We start from the raw sequence: 24,128 nt of genomic DNA, 5'->3' as shown, positions 1-24,128 counted from the left end.
AGCAAACTAATTTATGCAGTAGCCAAATCGCTCGCTTACTACTTCAATGCCCGTAGCTCACAAAGTAGAATTTTTGCTCACAGGACTCCACATCTTAGAGGGAGCATTGCTCACCCCCCCTCCCCATCTGGGGGTGTTTGAGGAAAGATCAAATTACAAAGGGACCACGCTTGAGACCGAGAAGCATTAAGAAAAAAAACAACACAGTTTATTTAATGAAAAACTCGAAAAATAGGGGGACGGGGACAACAGACCCCCGGGAATAAAATATGTCAAATACTAACAAAGGCTCCAGAATCCAACCCAGACAGAGATTCTGAATGTGGTCTGCTTTAGGAGTTTGGGGGCCTGCAATCCAAACCAAAAAGAGAGTTCAACACAGTTACAAAAAAATGAGATTATATACAAAACTTATATTTTATGTACAGTGGCTGACACACACACAGAGACAGACAGACAGACAGAAGAGCACATGAAAATCCAGATAATCTGAATTCGATGAAAAACGTTCCAGGATGTGCATACCCACACGGCAAAACGGGAGACACGGCGACCCTGGGCTGGATCCACTCACTGTAACAGTCAAAGACGTCAGAAAACTTGCGGTGAGGCAGGGGCTGTGCGCTCGGGATGTGCAAAAGCAATTGACAGAGATCTTACAGAGTCCGCTGGGGCGTCTCCCACTGAGCTGTCTTCCCTCACATACACCCACGGGAATGTCATTTCCTCTTTGGTAGGATCTTCCATGCGACACGCATGGAGACACAGGAAACGCCGCCTGGGCTTCAGTGGCTCATGGAGTGGTCGAAAAGCAAGTCACTAAGTCACTGACCCCCTACTCTGGAGCAACCCCCCCCACACACACACAGGCTGTTTGAAGCCCGAGCCTTATTCTGCTAGACACGAAGCATGAAGTGGAACAGAAGAGACATTGGTCCAACCGCTCGCGCCTTCCTTCTTTCTCGGAGGAAAGGTGTGGCTGACTCCTGCTGGGCCATCTACCCCTCTGGAGGAGTGCGACGGCAGCAAGAGGATTCGTTTTGCTGTCGGGATCTTCATTATTCCACACATGTGACACAAGTAAGCACACATTTGGTGGGACCAGACCTCAAGGGTTTGGGGGCAGGGAGGACATCTGCACAGGCACGCGCACGGCCAAAGCTAAACAGCGGCAGGGTTTCTGCGTCGAAGCTCTTCGGGCAAGTCCCCCCCCCCAAATAAAGACACGCCTCACTTGCAAACGGTAGGGTGGGCGGCTGAGGCTGGCAAACCGTAAAAAAAAAATGTGAAAGGGGGAGGGAAATGTCAGACTCTTGGGTGAATTGCGAAGACAGAGGCTTTAAGCGGTATTCTCGATCCCCGCCGCAAGCAAGAGTGCGGCCTGTGTCCTTTGCGAGAGCATGAATCTGGACAGCCAGGCCTCGAAGACGGACAACAGACAGCAGGCGGTGTGGCAGCCCTGGACTGGTTTGACAAATGGGCGTGAAATGGGTGGTGGTGGTCTTGGGTGTACTTCTGCAGGAGGCTGGAGAGTGTGTGTGAAGACGCAGACTGGCCAAGGGCAAAAATAACCCGGGGGAGCTGGAGAGACCCAAACCCTTGGAGAAAGAAATGCCAACACGGCTGGCCATTCACGCCAAGCTCTCTCCACCCCCCACTCGCGCAGTTTGTGACCCAGAATGCCAGGCGTGGATTGTTGCTCAGCAGATGCCGGACAGCCAGCCCCCCGATTTTTGCATTCCTAAGCAAGCGGCAGCAAAAGAGAGAGAAAAAAAATACTGAGGCACATCATGCTTCAGGCAGGTCGCTAGGCAGAGCTGGTGGGCGGCACTGGGTTTAGGGAGGCACTGGGTCTAGGGCGGATCACGACCCGTGCGGGCTTGAAGAGAAGGGATCCCCCCTTTCAAAATGAGAGCCTCTTGGGGAAAGGGATTTGGACACGAAAAAGAAGAGGCCCGAGGACAACACAGAAAGCACACCCTGGCCCCTTGGCAAAGCGCAGAGGAAGCGTGGCTGGTTGGCTGTGTGGCGAAACAGGTGAGGAAGTTCGCTTCACTGTGGGCCTTGGAATCTCTCCCCCCCCCCCCCCCAGACAGGGATTGTGGAGGCTTTGCTTCCAACCACTGCGCTGGAACAGCTGGGTTAGGAACAGCATTTCCTCGCGTCGAGGGGAAGGAGAAAAATCCACGCCATGAACCGACGACAACACTGCTGCAGAGCAGATGGGGGAAGATATATTCCTAGTTGTGCTTACTTAAGTACCCCCCCCCCCGCTCTAGACGGAGACGCACAAACTCACACATAACGCACACCGGTTTTCATGCAGGGGAAACAGCTGCCTCAACACCCCAAGGGATGACCGGCATTCCAGAATGTTGTAGGGTGGATTTCTCCCATATTCAAACATAAGGGGGGGGGGGGAGAGAGAATCTCATTCAAGACAGAAGATATACTGTACACCAAAGCCGATTCCCCCACCTCGAGGGATTGGGAGTGCCGGCGGAAGGGCACCGTCTCAATTGCACAGGGTCACACTGAGGGGCTGAGAACGTCAGCCGGGACAGGAGGAGACTCTGAGAGTTGGACAGGCAAAGTTGTGCCTTGGAGCTCGAACTCCAGCAGCCGGGAGCCGTGGGAAGGGATTTTTAAAGAAGCCTACGGCCTAGTCTACCACCACAGCGAGGAGAAAAGATCTCCTAGCCTCAAAACAAAAGGAAGCGGTGATACGTGCGTGGCCTCTGTGCGTGGCCTCTCGTTCGAAACAAACAGCTCGAGGCAAGGTCTGGTCTGAAAGGACGTGACCTCGGGGAGAGAGTTTAAAGAAAAGGACGGAGATTCTCTTTTAGTCTAGGGAGCGGAGAGAGAGCATCACCCGAGAGCTATCGATCTTTCTTTATCCGCTCTGCCTCCTGACCGCAAAGCCTGCCGTGACTCTCCTTGCGCCGTCACTGCTCGGAAACCGACAAAGTCACTTTCAGGTGTGCAGGGCTCCCGCCACCCCCTTCCCCACACAGAATTGCATTTTGGGGGATATCAGAAATCGAACGGCCGGGGAAGCGACTGTGGGCTACGTGGCCCGTTTCCTGCCAGAGCCATTCCCAGCTGCATGGAGCGTTCAGCAGTTTTTAAGCTTTGTGGTCCAGAGCGGCTTCATCAGCTGAGATTGTGGTGTCCAGAAGTACGTTAATGAAGACTACTGCCATGCCCCGCTGAAGGTCGGGGTTTGCTTATTGCTGGTCAGAAAACAGGATGAGGGCAGGAAAGACCTTGGCGTGCCCTCCAGTGCTAGGATGCCTTCGGATGGCAAAAGTCTGAACGATCGAGGAGTTGCAGGGATGTCCTGTGTCCTGGCGTGCCACCTTCGGGGAGCATTGTTGCTCTTAGGTTTAACAAAACGGGGCCTACTGAGTGGTGCTCGGGCACAGGCAGGGCAGAGAGAAAGCGTCGGTGGGGGGGGAAAGGGCTCTCGTCAAACACACAAAAACTCCCTTCAGAGTGCACGCTTGCTACACAGAACCAGCCCCCCCCCCCGCTTTAAAAAACAGCAGCCGTCCCACCTCCCTGAATCTCTGTCAAACTGACCATCGAGAGGCTGAGGGTCCAACCCACCCCTCCCCTGTGGATTTTCAATTCGCTTCTTCAAGGAGGAATGCTCAGGGCCGAGGCGGCTCTTTTCCTGGTATGACGACAGACCCTTTGGGGGAAAGGAATGTTTGGCAAGGCCTCTCGCTTTCTGTAGGGCACGGACGGCCCCCGCCCCGAGGAGCCGTGACACAGACCCACTATTTTAAAAATCCTAAAACGATGGCATGGGGCTGCAGGGATTCCTCTCTCCCCACCTTAGAAAGGGAGACCGAGAGACTGCGGTGCCTGCAGGAGGGGTGGGGTGGGGGAGGTGTGACGGGGGTGGTGGAGGCTGCCCCGAGAAGCACTCAAGGGGTGTGGGGGGGGAGCTGAAGTCTGATGCTTCTGAGACGCGGCTTGGGACTCGCAAGCGGGCGCATCCCTCGGCACTGTGGCCAAGCACGCCTTGCACCTCAAATCTCTCAAGCGACATTATCCTCTCCTGCCCAAAGTGGTAGGCCATCTCACCACCGCCCCCCTCACACCACGCTCCCCTGTAATGCCACACTAGCAACGGGGGGCCTTTCCTGGAAAGCAGAGGCTTCGAGGCTTGCGAGAGGCTGGTGGACAGATACTGGGCCAGACGCTCTCCTCACGTGACACTTGGCAGGGAAGAAACAGTTATCCCGAGACGACTCTGTTTTAAGAAGCACCTGCGAGGAAGGATTCCTACGTGTTCTGCCTGCGAGGTCCACTTCCTACCTCTCCACCTTCCCTTCCTCCTCCGGGTGAGGAGTGGGAACCCGCACGGGAATGGGGTAAAAGGCTCCTTCCCCCCCCCAAGCCTGGCACTCTGTATCCAGCAGCAGCAGGGGCACAAGGGGGGGGGGACAGAGGATGGGGGGGAGAAACATTTTCCGCTCACGGCAAGGCCCGGTCAGAGCTGAGTCTGAAAAATAAAACTGCCCTCGTGGCCTCTGCAAGCTTTGTGCTTCCGGAAAGGCTGAATTTGAAAAGAACTTAGAGAGAGAGAGAGAGTTTGGTGTAGCTCTCCCTTGGCTCAGCAAAGTTGGAACGCAGAGTGTGAACGACGATTATTCGCAGGCAGATGTTTCGTGGACCACAAGTTCCCTAAGACATTCTTCAGGAAGACACGGATGCACCAGCTTGGTAGAGGGAGTGTGCGTGGTGGGCGTGACCGGTAGAATCCAAGCCTCGGAAGGGGGGGGGGGTCTGTTCCCAAAACATGATTCACTCGACACAGGAGGGGGGAGGCTGGACAGCCGACGACACGACGTGGCAGCACACATGAGAAAGCGGCCGGCGGCAGCTCCTGGGCCGGAGGCAAAAAGATGTAGCGTCTCTGTTGGCACCGGAGCCCGGTCTTTCCCTGGGGAGACCGGATCGACACGCAGCGATGTGACACGGGTGAAGTGACCACGGGACGGCGCTGGTTTGGCTGATGGCTCGGACGGGCGTGACGCCACGCGGCGGCGGAGTGATGAGGGACGCGGGAGGGGCTGCCCCGTTGCCGCCATCAGGCCGGCTTGGAGCCAAACAGTCCGACGGGGAAGTGTTTCACGTGGGTGGGCCACTGGGCGGCTAGCTGGAAAAACTTGATGTCGCTCCACTCCACCCCATCGATGGAAACTGGAAGGGAACGGAAAGAGAATTCAGGAGAAGAAGTCCGATGGCTGGGGATCCCATCCACACCTGACTTAGCTGGCTCCAAAGACCCGAAGGGCCTTGTTTCAAAGGCACACAAAAAATGCCATGTTCGGGCCCTGACCCAGTTAGCCCAGGCTAGCCTGATCTCGTCAGAACTTGGAAGCTAAGCAGGGCCGACCCTGGTCAGTATTTGGAAGAGAGACCTCTAAGGAATACCAGGGCTGGGACAGGCAGGGGCAGGCTGTCAAGCCACATCCCTAAACATTCTCCATGCCCCAATAGGAGCTGCCAGAGATAGCCAAGACTTCCAGACACGGGCACACACTCACAAAAATGCAAAAATACAAAAAAAAGAAAAGAAAAAAAAGAACTATGTTCAGCAGGCAGATGACAATATGTCCAAGACTATTCTGGGATGCAGCCTTCCACACAGAAGAAGAAGAGATTGGATTTATACCCCGCCCTTCACTACCCAAAGGAGTCTCAGAGTGGCTTACAAGCTTCTTTCCCCTCCCTACAACAGACACCCTGTGAGGTAGGTGGGGCTCAGAGAGCTCTCCCGAGAACTGCTCTTTCAAGGACAGCTCTGAGAGAACTTGTGACTGACCCAAGGTCACACCAGCAGCTGCAAGTGGAGGAGTGGGGAATCAAACCCGGTTCTCCCAGATTAGAGTCCGCACACATAACCACTACACCACACACTTAACCACACAGCCAAAGCTTCCCCGGTGTTTTTGCTTGGCTTGGGATCCCACTCTTCCGCACGGGCCACATCATATTTATAACAAGGTCATTCCCAGCTGACGGCCCTTCCCCACCAAGGTGCCCGGCCTCAGTTCCCAGACTGAAGGGGTTACCTTTCAGCATGGTTTGCTGCTGCTTCGCGGAGCAGATGAGCCGGCTGATCCCGTCGATCATTTGGCTCTTGGAATCCACCTCCCTCTCTTTGGGTTTCTTGCTCAGAAAGATGGTGGGAACTGGAGAAGAAGAAAGAACCTGATTGTGATAAAGATGCCTCACTTTCACAAGTAAAAAGCGTAAAGACGAAAATTGGCGGGGGAAAGACCTCCCCCCACCCCCGGTAGGCTCGGTGGCTGCGGCTGCCCACCACCCAAGACGACAGCTGTGGGACCAAGTGCCACAATGCAGGCTAGACAAGTGGAAACCCGAGAAAGGGCCTTCTCAGTGGTGGGACCAGAACTTGGAGCTCCCTGCCCAGGGAGATTTGCCTGCCTCCCTCTGTCATTGTCTTCCGCTAACAGGTGAAGATTCTTTGGTTTTGTTTGCCAGACCCCCCAGTCAACTTTTACTGGCCCCTCCTCCCTGGTTGTGTTGTGTTCGTATGTCCATACGTTTTTATTACTATATTGTTAAATATTTTACCGATATATTTTAAATGCTCTTTTGTGCTTGCCGCCTCGGGGACCCTGTTTGGGTGGAAAGGCAGCATAGGTAAAGGTAAGGGGTAAAGGTTTCCCTTGCTCGAAAGCCAGTCGAATCCGACTCTAGGGATGCGGTGCTCATCTCCGTTTCCAAGCCGAAGAGCCAGCGCTGTCCGAAGACTTCTCCGTGGTCATGTGGCCGGCATATGACTAGACGCCGAGGAACGCTGTTAATTTCCCACCTATTTATCTACTTGCAATTTCTAGCTTTCGAACTGCTAGGTTGGCAGGAGCTGGGGCCAGAGATGGGAGCTCACTCCGTCACGCGGCACCACTCGGGTCTCGAACTGCTGAACTACCGACCTTCCGGTCTGCAGCTCAGCGTCTTAACCACTTGAGCCACCGCAGCCCCGGAAAGACAGCATAGAAATGTCTTAAACAAAACGAAGGACGGCTGTCAGTTCGGTCTGCAAGGAGGAGACAGTCTGTACCTATCCTGTTCCCTTGTCAGCCTAGATAAAGTCTGTCTTCGGCTGCCGCCATCCAGGCCCAGCCCCTCTGCTCTGGCCCCCGCCAGCAACGACTCACCTTTCTTATTCTTCTCTTTGGTGACGACGGTCATAGCCATGGTCCCCGAGAGCTGGGTCTCCCCGCTGTTGGGAAGCCGTGACACCTGCACCGAGCGGAAGACGCTCTTGAGCGTGTTTTTAGAACTGGCGTCCTTCTTCTCCCCTTCCTTCTTCTTTTCGGTGGGCTGAGCGAGCCAGTAGTCCACCTGGAGCCCAATGACGTCACCGTAAGGGCTGTTGGGGGACCTGTGATGCGGGAGAGGAGGGGGAGGAGAGTGCGGACGGAGCTTTGTGTTGCGAAGAAGAAGAGTTGGATTTACACCCCCGCCCCCTCGATCGGAGAGGCTTATGATTGCCTTCCCCTCCCCACAACAGGCACCCTGTGAGGTCGGTGGGGCTGAGAGAGCTCTTTCGAGGACTGCTCCTGAGAGAACAGCTCTGAGAGAACTTGTGACTGACCAAAGTTCACTCAGCAGCTGCATGTGGAGGAGTGGGGGAATCGAACCCGATTCTCCCAGATTAGAGTCCAGGCTCCTAACCAAACAGGGCACCTCCTTCCTCTTCTTGTTACCAGGGTTGCTTCTGGGGATGGGAAGGACAGAGGGGTTCCTGAGTAGGCAAGAAACGAAGCGGATGAGCACTGGCTGGCCCCCGTTAGGTCAGGACAATTCCCTTTTCCGTCGCTGAAAGAGGAGAGGAGATCCACCGAGGGCCAGGGAGTCTGCTGCAACGATGATGGGACTTGTTGGAAGTCACACGGAGGGGTGTTGACACGGCTTTTGACCCAGCCTTTGCTTAAAATGGCCTTCAGGCAAAATTAGTCACTCACCAGAGCACTACACAGCTTCCCCAGCCTTGGCCTTTTGAACGAGCAGGAGATAGCAGCACGTCCAGTAATTCCCAGTGTGTAGACGTCTGTAGCATTTACCTGCCCTGTGGGCCCTCTGTGCTCATGAGCATGGGAAGGTCCCCCCCCCCTCTCCGGCAGACCTGAAGCCTCCCTTCTCCCAGCTGTGCAGCATTGCTCAGTACTTACCCCATGACCGCCAGCCCGCTGGTCATAGAGGGCGATGACGGAGGAGTGGCAGTGACGTCCCTGGCGAGGCCGGAGGTGGAGGGGGGAGAAGTGGAGGGGACTGTGAGGCTGATGACGGGAGAATCGTCTCCTTCCCCTACAAAAGAAGGAGGGCGTGGTGAGGCTTTGGCCAGGAGGAACGGAGAGGAGACGGCAGGCGTGTCTTCATCGTTCACGGCCGCTTCGATGTAGACATCGGTGCCCGGGCTCTCTATGTGGGCCTTTCGGCACCAGGAGTGCACAGGGAGGAGGAACTCAAGAAAAGAAGCAAGACTGACACCAGGTGGGTTTCCAGACCTTTACTCTCTGGGGCACGGAATGAAACTGGAGGCCCATCTCATTCCTACATGAAGCACACACACAGACACAAACTTGTGATCCAGTCCCAGAGCAGTGGGCAAGCATCCTTCCTACAGTGTGTGTGTGTGTGTGTGTGTGTGTGTGTGTGTGTGTGTGTGTGTGTGTGAAGTGCCATGAAGTCACAGTCAACTTACGGCAACCCCATGAGGGTTTCCAAGGCAAGAGAGGTTCAGAGGTGGCCTTTGCCATCGCCTGCCTCCGCGTCGTGACCCTGGCATTCCTCGGCGGTCTCCCTCAGGGCCGGCCCCAGCTTATTTTGCACCCTAGGCGAGGATCCCTTCTGGAGGGCCCCCCCCCCCATGCGCCCACCAATTTTCAAAAATAAATGCATTTTAGGAATAATGAAAAACACAAATAATCAAGAAACTCCCAGAGTATGGGGTCAGATGCAGCTTGGCGCCCCTAAGGGCCGGCCCGGTCTAGGCGATTGCCTAGTTCGCCTAGTGAGTGAGCCGGCCCTGTCTCCCATCCAAATACTGACCAGGGCCGACCCTGCTTAGTGTCTGAGGTCTGACGAGATCGGGCTAGCCTGGGCCATCCGGGTCAGGGCAGTTCTGTGACAGTCCACGTCAAGACCGCAAGGCTGCCGCCTGGTGGCCCATGTCCACTTTTGCCTAGTCGTCCAGGGTCTGGAGACTGGACGGTGTGTTCTGGGGCACGGCGGTCCTGCTGGGATTTCCCTCACACACAGGGAGGTATCTGGGTGGCTGGATTTCCTTCCCCAGGCAATATTCCAGCCCGCACCGCCGCCGCCACCCTGCATGCAATTTGAGACGCACCAGCTGTAGCTATAGCACGGCAGGAAAGCACAGGGTTTGTTTTTTCCCTTTCTGCAAGGCAGAGCCGACCGTTTCCAGATCAATACTGGCTAAATTGCCCTGCTTTGTGCTCGGGAGAAAGCAATTTAGAATCCAGATGGGTTCGTAAGGAACCTGCAGTGCTCCGAGCCAAGTGGTGCAATCGTACCTGTCGCTGCAGGAGAATCTTCAATGAGGCCCACTTTAACCACCTGAAACACAGGGAGGGGAAACCAACAGTGAAATGCCTTCTGGAACAAATCATGGCAAATAATTTATGGACAGCTGGAAATTAACACCTCCGCCCTTCCTATAGCAGGCTCCTCGATCTCATTCATTTCTCCTTTCCTTTATACATCCATCCATCCCTTCAGATATCTGAAGAGGTGAGCAGTGACTCGCGAAAGCTCCTCCCCTGCCACAAATTTTGTTAGTCTTTAAGGTGCCCCTGGACTCTCAGCTCTTTTCTTCTGCTACGGACAGACTAACACGGCTACCCATCTGGAGCCTTGCCTGTAACGGAGCTTTAAGCGCAGACCACAACCAAAGGCGGAACAAACCTCCCACGTCAGACAAGTGGGGGGTCTACCCTGATCATTCAAACGACGACTTCCGGCCTCTCCTTTTTTGCTGGCAAGTTACAGCCAATCCTGCAGGGTTTTCAAGGCAAGAGACGGACGAAGGTGGCCTTTGCCACGGCCTGCCTCCGCATAGTGACCCTGGTATTCCTTGGAGGTCTCCCATCCAAGTACAAGCCAGGGCCGGCCCTGCTTAGCTCCCGAGACCCGACGAGATCAGGCTTGCCTGGGCCACCTGGGTGTCAGCATGTGGTTGCTGCAAGTAAGACATCAGGTGGTGATCTAGCTGAGCTACCTGACAGCTTTTGACAGTCACCTCATCTGGACTAAACCAGTTCTGTCCCATGCTGGCAGACTAAGTCAGAATGACTCAGCACTGATAGCTGATTGGTGGAGGGTTGTTGTCATATTGTATATAAGTGATCATGTACTGTACAGTTTTTTCTCTGCGTATGGATGTGTGCATGGCGAAGCACTTTGTCAGTGTGCGCCAGCATCTTCTCTCTTCTTGTGTAAATAAATTTGTATATAACTTTTACACAAGGCTGTGTGGACAGTTGCCTCCTTGGATATTTCTCACCACCCCAGAGTTCACAGCGTGCTACGTCGACCCCAGGTCTCTATTCAAGGTCAGGCTGCGAACATACCCCGAAACCTGCCTGGCAAAGTCGTCAAGGGAGACCGAGATATACTTGCTGACATTTCTAACTGCTAAAAAAAGGATTTTGTATTTGGTGGGTGGTTTTTTTTTGAAAGCTCTCAAGCGGCCCTGCTTTGCTCAGAAACCACACACCCCTTTATTTCCCTCGTGTAAAATAATACGGGGGGCCTTGAGAGCATTCGGCGGATTAATGCATCTGAGGTTTCCCCTTAATTGGCTGCCGTTGCATCGGTGGCTCCAGGGCACACTCCTGGGACGCAGCGCTGCCGAGTCACTCTCTCTTGCCTGGCTCGGGCTGACTCAGATTTCCCCAGTGCCTTTTTATACAGTCCAGAGCGGCTAGTTTCTTTGGAACAAAAAAAATCTACCCCACCCCCCCCCCCGGACAAAGCAGAACACACATATTTTTTCGAGTGGCCCCCAGAGGCTGGCATGCTGTACGTTTACCTTGTGGCCAAGCCCGTGAGCTGCAGGAACACCTGTCTCCTCTGGGGCCAGGAAGCAGGAAGACCTTTTGCATCATGTCTCTTGTGGAACAACTTGGGAGCAGTGTTCCCACTAAGCTGAGTGAGTGTGAGCCAGCTCACAGTTTTTTAGCCTCCGGCTGACAAGTTCTTGTCTTCGCTCGGGAAGGAGGGCTCCAGAGCAAACTAATTTATGCAGCAGCCCAATCACTCGCTCACAGCTTTAATGCCAGGAGCTCACAAAGTCGAATTTTTGCTCACAAGACTCCACGGCTTAGAGGGAGCACTGCTTTGGGAGGGGAGACGGAACAAAAGGAGGGGAGCGGCTTGGTGTGATGGCAAAGCAGGTTGGGTGTTGTGGGAACGGGGGTGGTGGTAAAGTACTTTTATCTTCTTGTTTATAAGTGCCTTTTCCTTAGGCAGCATTTAGCTTTCAGAAAAAAATGGTGATGACCAAAAAAACACACCACACCACAGGAGAAACCCCCCCCCCCCCCCATGATTCCTAACACCAGAGACAACAAAAACTGAGATGAACACACAAAGCTGCCTTCTACTGAATCAGTCCCTTGGTCCATCAGAGTCAGTCTTATCTTCTTTGACTGGCCGTGGTTCTCTGGGGTGTCATGCCGGGTTTGACTCCGCAGTCCTCCATGCAGCTGCTGGTGTGACCTTGGGTCAGTCACAAGTTCTCACAGAGCTGTTCTTGAAAGAGCTCTCTTGGCCCCGTCTTTCCTATCACCTACTGCCTGGTCCTTTCAACTGGAGATGCCGGGGATTGAACCTGGGATCTCCTGCATGCCAGGCAGAGGCTCTCCCACTGAGCCACGGCCCTTCCCCGCTTTCTGTCTTTGCCCTTAGTCACCTGTGGCACTGGGTTTGGGGAAGTCCCTTCCAGATGGCACTCACCCACCCACTCCCCAAATCAGCAGCACAGAGAAGCAGGCAAGGCAATGCTGGAACAATGGGATACTGGAAAGACGACCCTTTCCCTCGGAGCCATTCAAACCATTACACTTCTCTCTTGCCTCTCTCAGTGACTGCAATAAACAGGGCTCAAGGATCAGGAGGAGGAGGAGGAAGAGGACGAAGAAGAAAAGAGGAGGAGATTGGATTTATACCCTGCTCTTCACTACTTGATGGAGTCTCAGAGAGGTTTACAATCTCCTTTCCCTTCCCCTCCCCACAACAGACACCCTGTGAGGTAGGTGGGGCTGAGAGAGCTCTTTCGAGAACAGCTCTGTGAGAACTTGTGACTGACCCAAGGTCACACCAGCAGCTGCATGGAGGACTGGGGAATCAAACCCGGTTCTCCCAGATTAGAGTCCGCGCTCCTAACAGCTACACCAAACTGGCTCTCTGCACAGGGGCCCCTTCTTTTGTGCCACTCCACGAAGGGGCAGAGGTTCCATTTGCACAAGTGTTTTACGGCTGCCGCAAGGCGAACTGTGAGGGCGGAAGAGAGCGTACAGAAGGAAAAGGAGCCAATGCTATGAACCATCACCGCGCTGCTGGTGTTTCAGACCCTTTACTGCTAGTCTCCGGGGAAGAAAAGCAAGGAAGCAAAAATAAAAGCCTGACGGACAGTCAGCAACCCTGTGCAGATGCCGCACTTGGTCACTCTCTTCTAACCAGGTTCTGAAGTTACACCGGAATACCTAACTGGTGGCTCAGGAGGACTCGTCATGTGAAGGGCTCTTTTTGTAGCAGGAACTCATTTGCATATTAGGCCACACCCCCTAATGTAGCCAATCCTCCAAGAGCTTACAGAGCTCTTCTTACAGGAGCTACTGTAAGCTCTTGGAGGATTGGCTACATTAGGGGTGTGTCGCTTAATATGCAAATGAGTACCTGCTACAAAAAGAGCCCAAACCACCATCTCAAGTGGGCATACGCAGATCACGGGTTGCATTCGATGCACCAACGCGTCAGGTTGGCAGGGATGCACAGAGAGGAAATCACAGCTCTGGTAGTCTCGCTGCCCTTCTGTCTGGGTCTTTGCCTGGTTTCGGGGAAAGCCAAGCAAGTATTTTGAAAAAAGAACCAAGCTGATAGAGGAGACGCCATGGCGAGGCGATTGACACAGGAGGCCCCGCTTTCAGTTGTCCGGGGCTTCGCCGCTCTCCGGCAGCCGGGCTCCGGCTGGGCCGACTGCCAAGTCCATCATCAAAAGCGCTCGATCCGGGAAGCTAAATTTAGCGCCGGCAAATGGGGTCTGATTTAACATTATCGCATCTGAATTTTGGCCACCGCCTCCGCTCACCATCAGAGGGCGGAAGCCGTTTGTCAGAGCTGCCGTTACCCGCGGGCAGGTTGCAAGGAGGGGGGGGGACATTAGTGCAGATAAGATGGCTCCCGGCAGTCCACTTCGATGCGGAATGTTTCAAAAAGGCTGCGTATCCTTCCCTAATGTAATTCCCTCTTCCGATACAGAGAGACCAATGGCCTCGCACACTATAAAAAGAAGGATACTGAGGAATGACAGCATTTCTTGCATATCTGATTAGATCACCAAGCATTTGTCTCATATATATAGATACACACACACACGTGTATATAGTCAGACACGACAAAATGGCTAACAACAACAACATATACACGTGTGTGTGCGTGTATATTTTCCCAGGTTCGATCCCTGGATTCTCCAGTAAAACAGGACCATGAGGAGGTGTGACCTCTACCTGAGATCCTGGAGAGCCACTGCCAGTCTGAGTAGACAATACTGACTTTGATGGAAGAAGAAGAGTTGGTTTTTGTACCACGCTTTACACTACCTGAAGGAGTCTCAGAGAGGAGGAGGAGAAGAGGAGGAGGAGATTGGATTTATACCCCGCCCTTCGCTCGGAGTCTCAGAGCGGCTTACAAACTCCTTCCCCTTCCCCTCCCCACAACAGACACCCTGTGAGGTAAGTGGGGCTGAGAGAACTCTGACAGAATAGCTTTTAAGGATAGCTCTTGTCAGAACTATGGCTTGCCCAAGGTCATCCAGCAGCTGCAAGCGGAGGAGTGGGGAATCAAACCCGGTTCTCCCAGATTAGAGTCTGCGCACTTAACCACTACACCAAACTGGCTTACAATGGCCTTCCCTTCCTCTCCCCACAACAGACACCCTGGGCTGAGAGAGCTCTGAGAGAACTGCTCTTGAGAGAACAGCTCTGAGAGAACTTTGACTGACCCAAGGTCACCCAGCTGGCTTCATGTGGAGGAGTGGGGAATCAAAACCGGTTCTCCAGATTAGAGTCCACCATTCGTAACTGCCACACCAAACTGGCTCCAAGGGTCTGATTCAGTATAAGGCAGATACATGTGCTCATGAAGGGTTCTTAAGATGACGCCTTGAAGCTTCTGAGGAAATTTTTAAGGAATAAGTACTTTGGGGACAAAACATTACACCTACTGATATGGAGGTAAGAGGGATCCTAAGATATGAAACCTTGGCAATGGGTTCCTCTGAACGCAGACCAGAGAAACACAGACTCCCCTTCCGACAACATGATTTTATTTACTAACTGTAGCCCAACTGATTGCTTTTTATCTATTAAATGCAACCCCATCCTTTGCTAACTAAGATCATCTTAAGGAGCGGAATAGTCAAGAAATGGAGAACCCGCTTACCCCAATGAAAGGGATGAACTTCTGGTACGAATCTTCATCTTGGCTGTGGGGGAAAAGAAAACAGCAGTGAAAATCCGATCCGTGGGAAAGGCAGGAGAGAAAGACAAGCTATGGAAAGGGCAAGGGCTTCCCACGTTCGTTCCCATTTTAGCTTAATTAAGATGAGGAAAAATGAGCTGGGAAACAGAGCTGCCCTTACCTGTCACTAACGCCCATCAAGAGGCTTTTGTGCAGCCACACACTGGGTACTGCGCAGAAGCCACGACGGAGAAACTTTAATTTAGCCTCCCAGACCCACACAGCCAGACAAGAGAAATCGGCCCTTCCTTCCTTAATGGCTCTGACTGGGCCGCTTCCGCTGCATCCCTTCCAGAACTTTCAGTGAAAAATCAGGGCTTAATAGCCCCAGTAGGTTTTTAATTCTGTACGTCCCAGCACAGAACAAGAATTAGCTGTACATCGTAATGTAGTGGTTCTAAGGTATCTAGCAAGCAGCATAAATTAGCGCCACTTAAACCAGACATTCGCCAGAACAGAAAGTGACAACTGAATGGACTGGTCTGCATTGAATTTTATATGCAGCAACAACAATAATAGTAAGAGTTGGTTTTTCCCCCCCGTTTTTCACTACCAGAAGAAGTCTCAGAGCAGCTCACAATCTCCTTTTCTTCCTCTCCCTACAACAGAAACCCTGTGAGGTGGGTGGGGCTGAGAGAGCTCTGAGAGAACTGCTCTTCAGAGAACAGCTCTGAAAGTACTTGTACCTGACCCAAGGTCACACCAGCAGGCTTCATGTGGAGGGGAGGGGAATCAAACCCAGTTCTCCAGATTAGAGTCCGCCGCTCTTAAACCACTACACTGCACTGGCTAAGAACATTTCATTCATTACACCTTTTACCTAGAACGGGGTAGCCAACACTGTGCCCAATGGGCACCATAGTGCCCACCAACACCTTTCCTGGCGCCCACCAAATGTTTTCACGAAGTGGGTGGGGCTTCTGCCCAGCAAGGCTTCTGATTGGCCATTGGAGATTTAATTGGCTGTGCAGATTTTTTTAAATAGTTGCTTTGGCAGCAGCTGCGATCACGGCTCAAGGATCGTCACTGAGGGACTGAAGGTAAGCTGCAGCGGCCAGTTTGTGTGTGGTGGTTAAAGTGCGCGGACTCTAATCAGGGAGAACCGGGTTTGATTCCCCACTCCTCCACTCGCACTTGGCTGGATGACCTTGGGCAAGTCGTAGTTCTGATAAGAGCTGTCCTTGAAAAAAGAGCAGTTTCTGTCAAGAGCTCTCTCAGCCTCACCCACCTCACAGGGTGTCTGTGGTGGGGAGGGGAAGGAGATTGTAAGCCGCTCTGAGACTCCTTTGGGTAGTGAAGGGCGGGGTATAAATCCAACCTCTTCTTCTTCTTCTTCTTCTGGCTAACTGCACCTCCTGTGGCAGCCATGCTGTGGCTCCGTCCACCACGTGGTATCAAGAGTTCCAAAGGTGCCCACAGGCTCAAAAAGGTTGGGGACCCCTGATCTAGAAGAGAGAGCGCTAACGGCTTCCATGGAAATCTGGTTCTTGGACCATCTTGTGACGGGAAGGGCAACAAAGAACGCGCAGCACCCTCTACCCTCCCCTGGTCACAGAGTCCCAAACCTTTGCTCCAGGACTCTGTTCTGGGGTCAGGGTTGTTCTGCTTTGTTTGGGGAAGGAAGAGGGCAGACGTTGACAAACGGCTTCGTGGAAGCCATGCTATGCTCACAGTATGAGAGCACGGCTTTCACCTATTGCCACCCAGTGTCCACGGCGAGATTGTAATAAGCACAGGTCCTGCTACCGCGGCTCATCCCGCGCTGGCTTCTTCCAACCTTACTGGCCGAAGCCGTGCAAGTGCAGCTCAGCCCTCTGAATCAAAACGAGGGAGGGAAAAGGACTCACAATTTGTGTTTGCAGGTCAGCATCGCCTCGGCCACGGGCAGCTGGTGGGTGACGCTCGCTCCGCTCACGTACTGCATGATCCGGCCGACCACGTCAAAAGGCTCTGGAGGAGGACACAGCCCAAAAGGAAGAGGGCGCTGAGGCCTCAGTGTGCCACAGGCCGGGAGAGGGAGGATTTCAGGCTCTCAAAGCCACGTGTGGCGCTGGAATTGGCCCAGGAGCAAAACGACCTTCACGCTGGAGAGGCGACAACTCGGAAAGGAGCTCCGATGCCAGGGGTGGACTGGCCATTTAATGGACATGGAAATTTCCCGGCGGGCCACTGGTGGCCGGGAGCAAGCAGAGCCAAAGCCCAGCAATTCTCTCCCAGCGCCCCAGGGGCCGTTCGGCTCCGGCCTTGGATCGGCAGTGGTTCTTGGTGGTGCCAGCTCACCGAGTGTCTCCTCCTATACTGCGGCCAGCTTGCAGGAGGAAGTGACGGGTGAGCTAAGGCTCACTGTTGGTGCTGCCGAGGTGAGCGGCCCCTGAAGTGCCGGCCAGTAGCAGTGCAGGGGTTGCTCAGCTTGACATGCTCCAGGGCTGTTTTCACTTCCCGGTTCCCTTCCTGGCCAATGCATCCAGCCACCGTACCAAAGTCAGACGGACGGATGGGCAACGTAGCTCAGGCTTGTTCTGGCACCTACCAAACATCCCTTCTTTGACTGGAAGTGACAGAGGAGACCAAGCCCTACGAGGAAAGGCTGAGGGACTTGGGCAGGGGTGGTCAGACTGTGGCCCGGGAGCCGCATGCGGCTCTTTCACATCTATTGGGCGGCTCCCGGCAGGGCGGCTGGGGAAGCTGAATAATCATTAGCAAACAAATTACCATTGGACAAATAAACACCATTATCAACATCTGCTTTTACCACTTTTGTTATTATTTCTGGTAGTCTCCTTTAATGTTAATAAAAAGCAAATTTGGATATTCCCCAGTGAAAATGTGTCATATTTGTTCATGTCTTGCCGCGCTCAAACATCTGATGTTTATTCTATGCGGCTCTTACGTTAGGCAAGTTTGGCCACCCCTGGACTTGGGCATGGTCAGTCTGGAGGAGGGGGGGCTGGGGGGGGGGGGGCAAAATGGCTCTCTGGAAGTATTTGAAGGGCTGTCCCTCTTAGAGGAGGGCGGGGAGCTGTTCTTATCGGCCGTAGAGAAGAGGACGCACAAGCAGTGTTCCCTCTAAGCTGAGTTAGTGTGAGCTAGCTCACAGTTTTTTAGCCTCTGGCTCAGACATTTTTATCTTAGCTCAGGAAGGACGGCTCCAGAGCAAACTAATTTATGCAGTAGTTAAATCGCTCGCTCACAGCTTTAATGCTAGTAGCTCACAAAGTAGAATTTTTGCTCATGAGACTCCACGGCTTAGAGGGAACATTGCTCACAAGAATGGGTTTAAAATTAAAGGCAGAAAGGTACCAGCTGGATCTTAGGAAAAACTGCTTTACAGTCAGAGCTGTGCAACGGTGGAATCAGCTGCCTCGGGAGGTGGCGAGCTCCCCCCTCGCTGGCAGTCTTGAAGCAGCAGCTGGACAAACGTTTGTCAGGGATGCTCTAGGCTGATCCTGCATGGAGCAGGGGGTGGGACTAGATGGCCTGTAGGACCCCTCCCAACTCTGCAACTCTATGATTCCAGGACTGAACCTGGGACCTTCTGCATGCAAGGCAGTGGCTCTGTCCTCGGCGTATGGACCCCCCCCTTTCCCCAGACAGAGGGGAAGGACACCAAAGGCAGAGTTCAGGACTACAGGAGAATGTGCAGGCAGAAACGTGGGCCCCATCTTGATGCAGCAACTGCTGCTAAAAGCTATTATCCTCCCCCCACACCAAAAAAAGTCAACAAATCCAGTTTATCACTTTGTTTGCTGCAGCAGTCCCCCAACGACGCTTCACTGGGCACGTGAGCTTCCGGAGCCAAGTGCCACCCCCCCCCCCCCCCCACTGCGCTCGGCTGATTCTAGCTGGTCCTGTACTGCTTGCTTTCAAGCACCGGCAGCACCAGCGGCATCGTCCCAAGGAATCCCAGCTAGGAGGCTGAGACAGGACCGCACTTGCCGAGCTGGAACACTGTGCCAAACCAAAGACCCCGTGCAGACATGTGGGGAACCTTGGTGATGTTTGCCTCTGGTTTAGGTGAAACAGGGACACAGATTAAGAGTAAAGCCCATAATCTGGCAAGACAAAACTCAGAATTTTATCAAAGGGCTTACTCAAAGGATTTTATCTTTCTACCACCCCACTGTATGCTCACCACCACCACCGCCTTCCTTACCTGTTACAGGGGGCTCAGCTTTACCGAAAAGCTCTCTCCAGGCAGAGTCCTGAAACATATTGCCGTATCTGCTGTCCACGGAGCCCATGTATTTTGCCACGGGGTGAGAACCTGGTGAGGGAAAGATCAAGTTCTTTCTGCAAGCTGCCTTGGGAAGCCCTGTCAATCAAGCGCCACGACGAGGCAGAAAAACGGCTGCTGCCCGAACATACCTTTTGGGGACAGGGGCCATCCCTTCCTTAGCTGCAGAATCCCACGTACCCCGACATTTTCCAGGGCTCCCCCTTTATTTCATAGCACCGTGAAGGAGAATCCTTACCAATGCTCCCTCCAAGCTGTGGAGTCTTGTGAGTAAAAAATTCTATGAGCAAGCAAGTTTGCTCTGGAGCCATCCTTCCTGAGCTATGACAAAAATGTGTGAGCCGGAGGCTAAAAAACTGTGAGCTAGCTCACACTGACTCAGCTTAGAGAAAATACTGATCCTTACCTTGGCTTTTCACAAGTGGGGCTCTCCACCAGTTAAAGACTGTGATTAGAGGTCTTAAATGAATCAGATTTAAATATGTTTTTTTCTCCTCACCAAAAGTCTCAATCTCTCCAAATCTATTCTGCACTTCATTATCCCTCGCAAACCATCAACAAAAGCTACCGATCGCTGTTAGAGGGAAGCTCATATTTAACGTTGCCTCACTTCCTTTACCGTGGACCAGAACCAAAACAGCCTCCAAATAAACAGGAGGGTCTTCAGATCTCAGATTTGCCAGTTCTGAGAGCCGGCGTGGTGCAGTGTCAAGACGAGGATCCGGGAGATCCAGATTCGAATCCCTACTCTGCCATGCAAGCTCTCGCTGGGTGGTCTTGGGCCAGTCACACACACACTCAGCCTAATCTACCTTACAGGGTTGTTGTGAGGATAAGCTGGAGGAGTAGAGAAGGATGCAAGCTGCTTTGGGTCCCCAACTTGAGGAGAGGCGTAAATGAAGGAAATAAATTAAAGAAGAGCCAGGGCTGGTACACTAAGAGCAGTAGACTAGGGGCAGGGAGATCTGGGTTCAAATCCAGCCGGAAAGCTCACTGGTGGCCTAAAGTGAGTGTGTGTAGGGGGGAAGACCTATGCACACTACCTTGAGCTCCTTGGAGGAAAGGCAGGATTAAAAAAAAGGTATGAACATACTAAAATTTCCCCATCACTAACTGAAACTGGCCCTAATGATCGAGGCTTTGCAGCTCTCAGCAAGGCATCGTCTTCAGCACACGGAAGTGGCTGCTCTCCGCTGGATAGACAGAGACTGAGTGCAAAATGACGCTTAACGCCTCGGGAGGGAAACATCCAGTGCATAGAGGTAGTTAACGATGCACTGCTCTGCGATGTGTTAACAAGCGCTGGAAAAGCACAGGGCAAAGGGCCTGGCCCTCCTGGCAATACGGCCACTAGAGGGGGGGGGGGGAGAAAGGCGGTCGTTAAGGATGGCTCCTCCGTAGGGCATTGCCGGTCTACAAGAGAGCTGAATTCAGGTCCAGCAGCAGCACACCTGGAGAGACCAGGAAGGTTTTCAACGTATGAACTTTTGAGAGTCCGAAATTCCTTTTTGGCAGCGTCTCCGACGGAGGGAGCTCGGAGTCTCAAAAGCTCACAACCTTGAAAATCTCCTGCCCTCTGGAAATACCCACTGATCCAATTTTATCCCGTCCCTCCTGAACCCGGGTCCCACTCCGCTTACAGCTGCAGCTCAAGACAAAGAAACCGGGGCTGTTCAGGAAGCCTGGCTCAGCCCTCCCCACACCGGCCTGTGCGAGACCCACTCCAACATTCTGACCGTGATCAGTGTTCCCTCTAAGCTGAGTTAGTGTGAGCTAGCACACAGTTTTTTAGCCTCCAGCTCACACATTTTTGTCTCAGCTCAGGAAGGAAGGTTCCAGAGCAAACTAATTTATGCCATAGCCAAATTGCTGGCTCACAACTTTCATGCCAGTAGCTCACAAAATAGAATTTTTGCTCACAAGCTTCCCCAGCTTAGAGGGAACATTGACCGCGATCGCCCTGAACCAAGACATTAGGACTCGTATTCCATGGCAGAGGGGCCCCCCCTCCAGCCATCTGGAAGAAGCAGGGAAGCCTGTCGTGTCAAGCTTAAGGTGGGGACAGTCCCGGGCAGAGACCGGGCTAAATGTTTCTGCTCGGCGGGGAATTTCCTTGGGTTTGCTAGCCACCTCTCCAGGGACTTGTTCGAGACGGCCACAGATCAGGACAGGATTGAAATGAAACCATCCTCGGCAACAAAAACTGTTCACAGATGCCAAAGTGGGAAGCAGCATCCGCAGCAAAAAGACAATCCACGTCACTGAGACCGGTCAAGTAAAATAGGTAAACATTAAAAGCCCAAAAGAACAGAGAAAACCTGCTAAATTAAAAAAAATATATAGAAAAATTGACATCGGCATCTTTTTGCTCCTTTAGTAGTAAGAGTCTAAAGAAGTGGGCAGTGGCTCCCGAAAGCTCCTCCCCGCCACATATTTTGTTAGTCTTGAAGGTGCTCCTGGACTCTTGCTCTTTTCTACTGCTACAGACAAACACGGCTACTCATCTTCCACGGGGCCTGTAAAGCGGAGCTCTTCCGCCAGGTTTTTAGGCCAGGAGCCGCACTTTACTATCTTAAGGCCCTGTGCCAATATCATCATCCAGCCTGAGCATGCCGACAGGGAAATCTACCACTGCCTGTATGTTTATTATGTCCTCTGCTACTATTGTACCGCCATCGCCATACAAACTGTTTTTAGTGACTATGTTGTGTTTTATGCTGACATTGATATTGTGGTTTTATCTGTCGCTATTTTTAAGTAAGCCGCCCTGAGCCTGCCTTGGCAGGAAGGGTGGGGTGCAAATCAATCAATCAACCAATCAATAATACAATAAATATCATGATCTTTTTGCTCCTTTGCGCAGGTGTGACCCGTGCTGAGCTTACTAGCCACTCAGCTTGCCCTGGAGACCCAGACAGACTGGCCCCATTACCTAGAGGGACGATGAGGAACTTCATGTAGCTCAGCCAGTCCGACGTCTTGTTGGCCAGCTGCTTCACGAAAAACCTCAGGATGGCACTTAGGTAGCTCTGGCCGCCCACGGACACCACCTTCACCGGACGTGGCATGGAGGAGTTGCAGTTGCAGCTGGAGAGAAAGGAACTGGGCTGTTGAGGAAGCCTGGCTCAGCCCTTCCCAGCATCAGCCTGTGCAAAGCGGGGAAGGTGCTGCCTCTTCAAGAGCCAGACCGGGCCTGATGCCAGGAGTCAGGCAGCAGGGACCTCTTGGCACGGAAAGATGTACAGACGGTATCTACGTGCACTGCCCACACTATCTGGCCTGGTACTCCCCCCCCGTCCCCCCCTTACAGAAGAGGAATTGTAGTGGGAGAGCTCAACGACCCTTACTTCAGATTCACAATAGTCACGGATCTTCACAGGTGCTCACACAGAAGCCTTACTAAACACAATCAGACCTCCCAAGGGGAGTTTGGTGTAGTGGTTAAATGTGCAGACTCTAATCTGGGAGAACCGGGTTTGATTCCCCACTCCTCCACTCGCAGCTGCTGGTGTGACCTTGGGCAAGCCATAGCTCTGGCACAGCTGTTCATGAGAAAGAACAGTTTCTATCAGAGCTCTCTCAGCCCCACCTCCCTCCCAGGGTGTCTGTTGTGGGGAGGGGAAAAGAAAGGAGTTTGTAAGCCACTCTGAGACTCCTTTGGGTAGCGAAGGGCAAGGTATAAATCCAGTCTGCCTCGGGAGGTAGTGGATGCTGGACGTTTTCAAGCGGAGGCTGGACGACCATCTTTCGGGTATGTTGTAGATATGTAGGGCTATCTTCCAGCTATGCTCCTGCAGAGTGCAGGGGGTTGGACTAGATGACCTGCAAGGTCCCTTCCAACTCTAACATTCTATCATTCTGTGATTCTTCTTCTTCTTCAACTCATCCTTTTAGAAGGCTCAGAAGGGTTTATGGGCACTCCCAACAGCCTCTCAGCTGGGCACTGAGCAGGCCTTCAGCCATTTTGCATTTGACAACACTGCTTCATCGAGTGCCTTGAGATCATTCGCCGTGACAGGTAAGTTCAGCCCGATATAGCGAGCAAGGCTGCCAGTTCTCCAATTCCACTCCACTGAGAATGACCCCCTTTTCCCACTGCAGGAATGACAAAGCTCTCGTCTTGTCCATCCCATGTTACCATGTCAATCCCTGCAGTCTGTGGAGGCCAAGCAAGTCTGATGAACGAGCAATAAAGGTGCCCTCGGGGGCCACTGTCTGCACCATCAAAATGCAGGCGTGCCGCAGGTTATCGGGCCCGTGTCTCCCCTCTACGCGTTCCAGGGCCAAAACAGAAGAAACAAAGGTCGTGGATCTCTGCCTGCTTGCAAAAGGTAAACAGCCCACAAGCAACGCTCCCTCTAAGCTGTGGAGTCTTGTGGGCAAAATTTCAACTTTGTGAGCTACTGGCATTTAAAGTTGTGAGCGAGCGATTTGACTACTGCATCAGTTAGTTTGCTCTGGAGCGATCCTTCCTGAGCTAACACAAAAATGAGTGAGCTGGAGGCTAAAAAACTGTGAGCTAGCTCACATTAACTCCGCTTAGAGGGAGCACTGCCCACAAGCACAGTTAATGACTCTGATCAGGAAACAGAGGGGGGGATTTAATTCTTCATCCCACTAACTCAATTTGGCTAACTAAAATCCTTTTGTAAGCAGTTTAAAGAGAAAAGACAGGTTTCTACAAGACATTCTTCCCCTTACAAACCTCTTAACAAGAACACTGCAAGGCCAGTGCGAGTAGAAGAGTTAAGCCTCCTTTCCCTCCTTCCTGTGCGGCCAAAATGGGACTGTGTGAGCACACATTTTACTTTGATCCACAATTTGCGTCCTGTCTATTTTGGCCCACAATGACACACATTGGCAAACTAGGAACCTCTCTCTCATATAATGCATGAAGAGGCCCTGCAACAACACCAGCACATATCCATTTCAAATACTTCCTATTATCTGAGGAAGATAATATAAGCATATAATATAATATAATATAATATAATATAATATAATATAATATAATATAATATAATATAATATAATATAATATAATATAATATAATATAATATAATATAATATAATATAATATAA

At 52.5% G+C, this 24,128-nt stretch overlaps 1 protein-coding gene across 1 annotated transcript in view; it reads right to left on the bottom strand.

Moving 5' to 3' along the window:
• Positions 1 to 4,451: 4,451 nt before the first annotated feature.
• The window catches only part of PACS1 (phosphofurin acidic cluster sorting protein 1), an 86,832-nt gene continuing 67,155 nt past the window's right edge, over positions 4,452 to 24,128 (bottom strand). The window contains exons 16-24 of the mRNA XM_015419634.1: positions 21,978 to 22,132; positions 18,965 to 19,075; positions 16,659 to 16,761; positions 14,734 to 14,776; positions 9,585 to 9,627; positions 8,220 to 8,355; positions 7,203 to 7,429; positions 6,090 to 6,209; positions 4,452 to 5,214 (exon numbers count right to left, since the gene is read on the bottom strand). Of these exons, the coding sequence (XP_015275120.1) occupies positions 5,102 to 5,214; positions 6,090 to 6,209; positions 7,203 to 7,429; positions 8,220 to 8,355; positions 9,585 to 9,627; positions 14,734 to 14,776; positions 16,659 to 16,761; positions 18,965 to 19,075; positions 21,978 to 22,132 (1,051 nt within the window). The 3' untranslated portion in view covers positions 4,452 to 5,101. The remainder of the gene's footprint in view (positions 5,215 to 6,089; positions 6,210 to 7,202; positions 7,430 to 8,219; positions 8,356 to 9,584; positions 9,628 to 14,733; positions 14,777 to 16,658; positions 16,762 to 18,964; positions 19,076 to 21,977; positions 22,133 to 24,128) is intronic.

Source organism: Gekko japonicus, unplaced genomic scaffold (assembly GCF_001447785.1).
Source record: "Gekko japonicus isolate JY-2015 unplaced genomic scaffold, Gekko_japonicus_V1.1 scaffold1188, whole genome shotgun sequence".
NCBI lineage: Eukaryota > Metazoa > Chordata > Lepidosauria > Squamata > Gekkonidae > Gekko > Gekko japonicus.
This window is presented reverse-complemented; position numbering and strand designations above follow the sequence as displayed.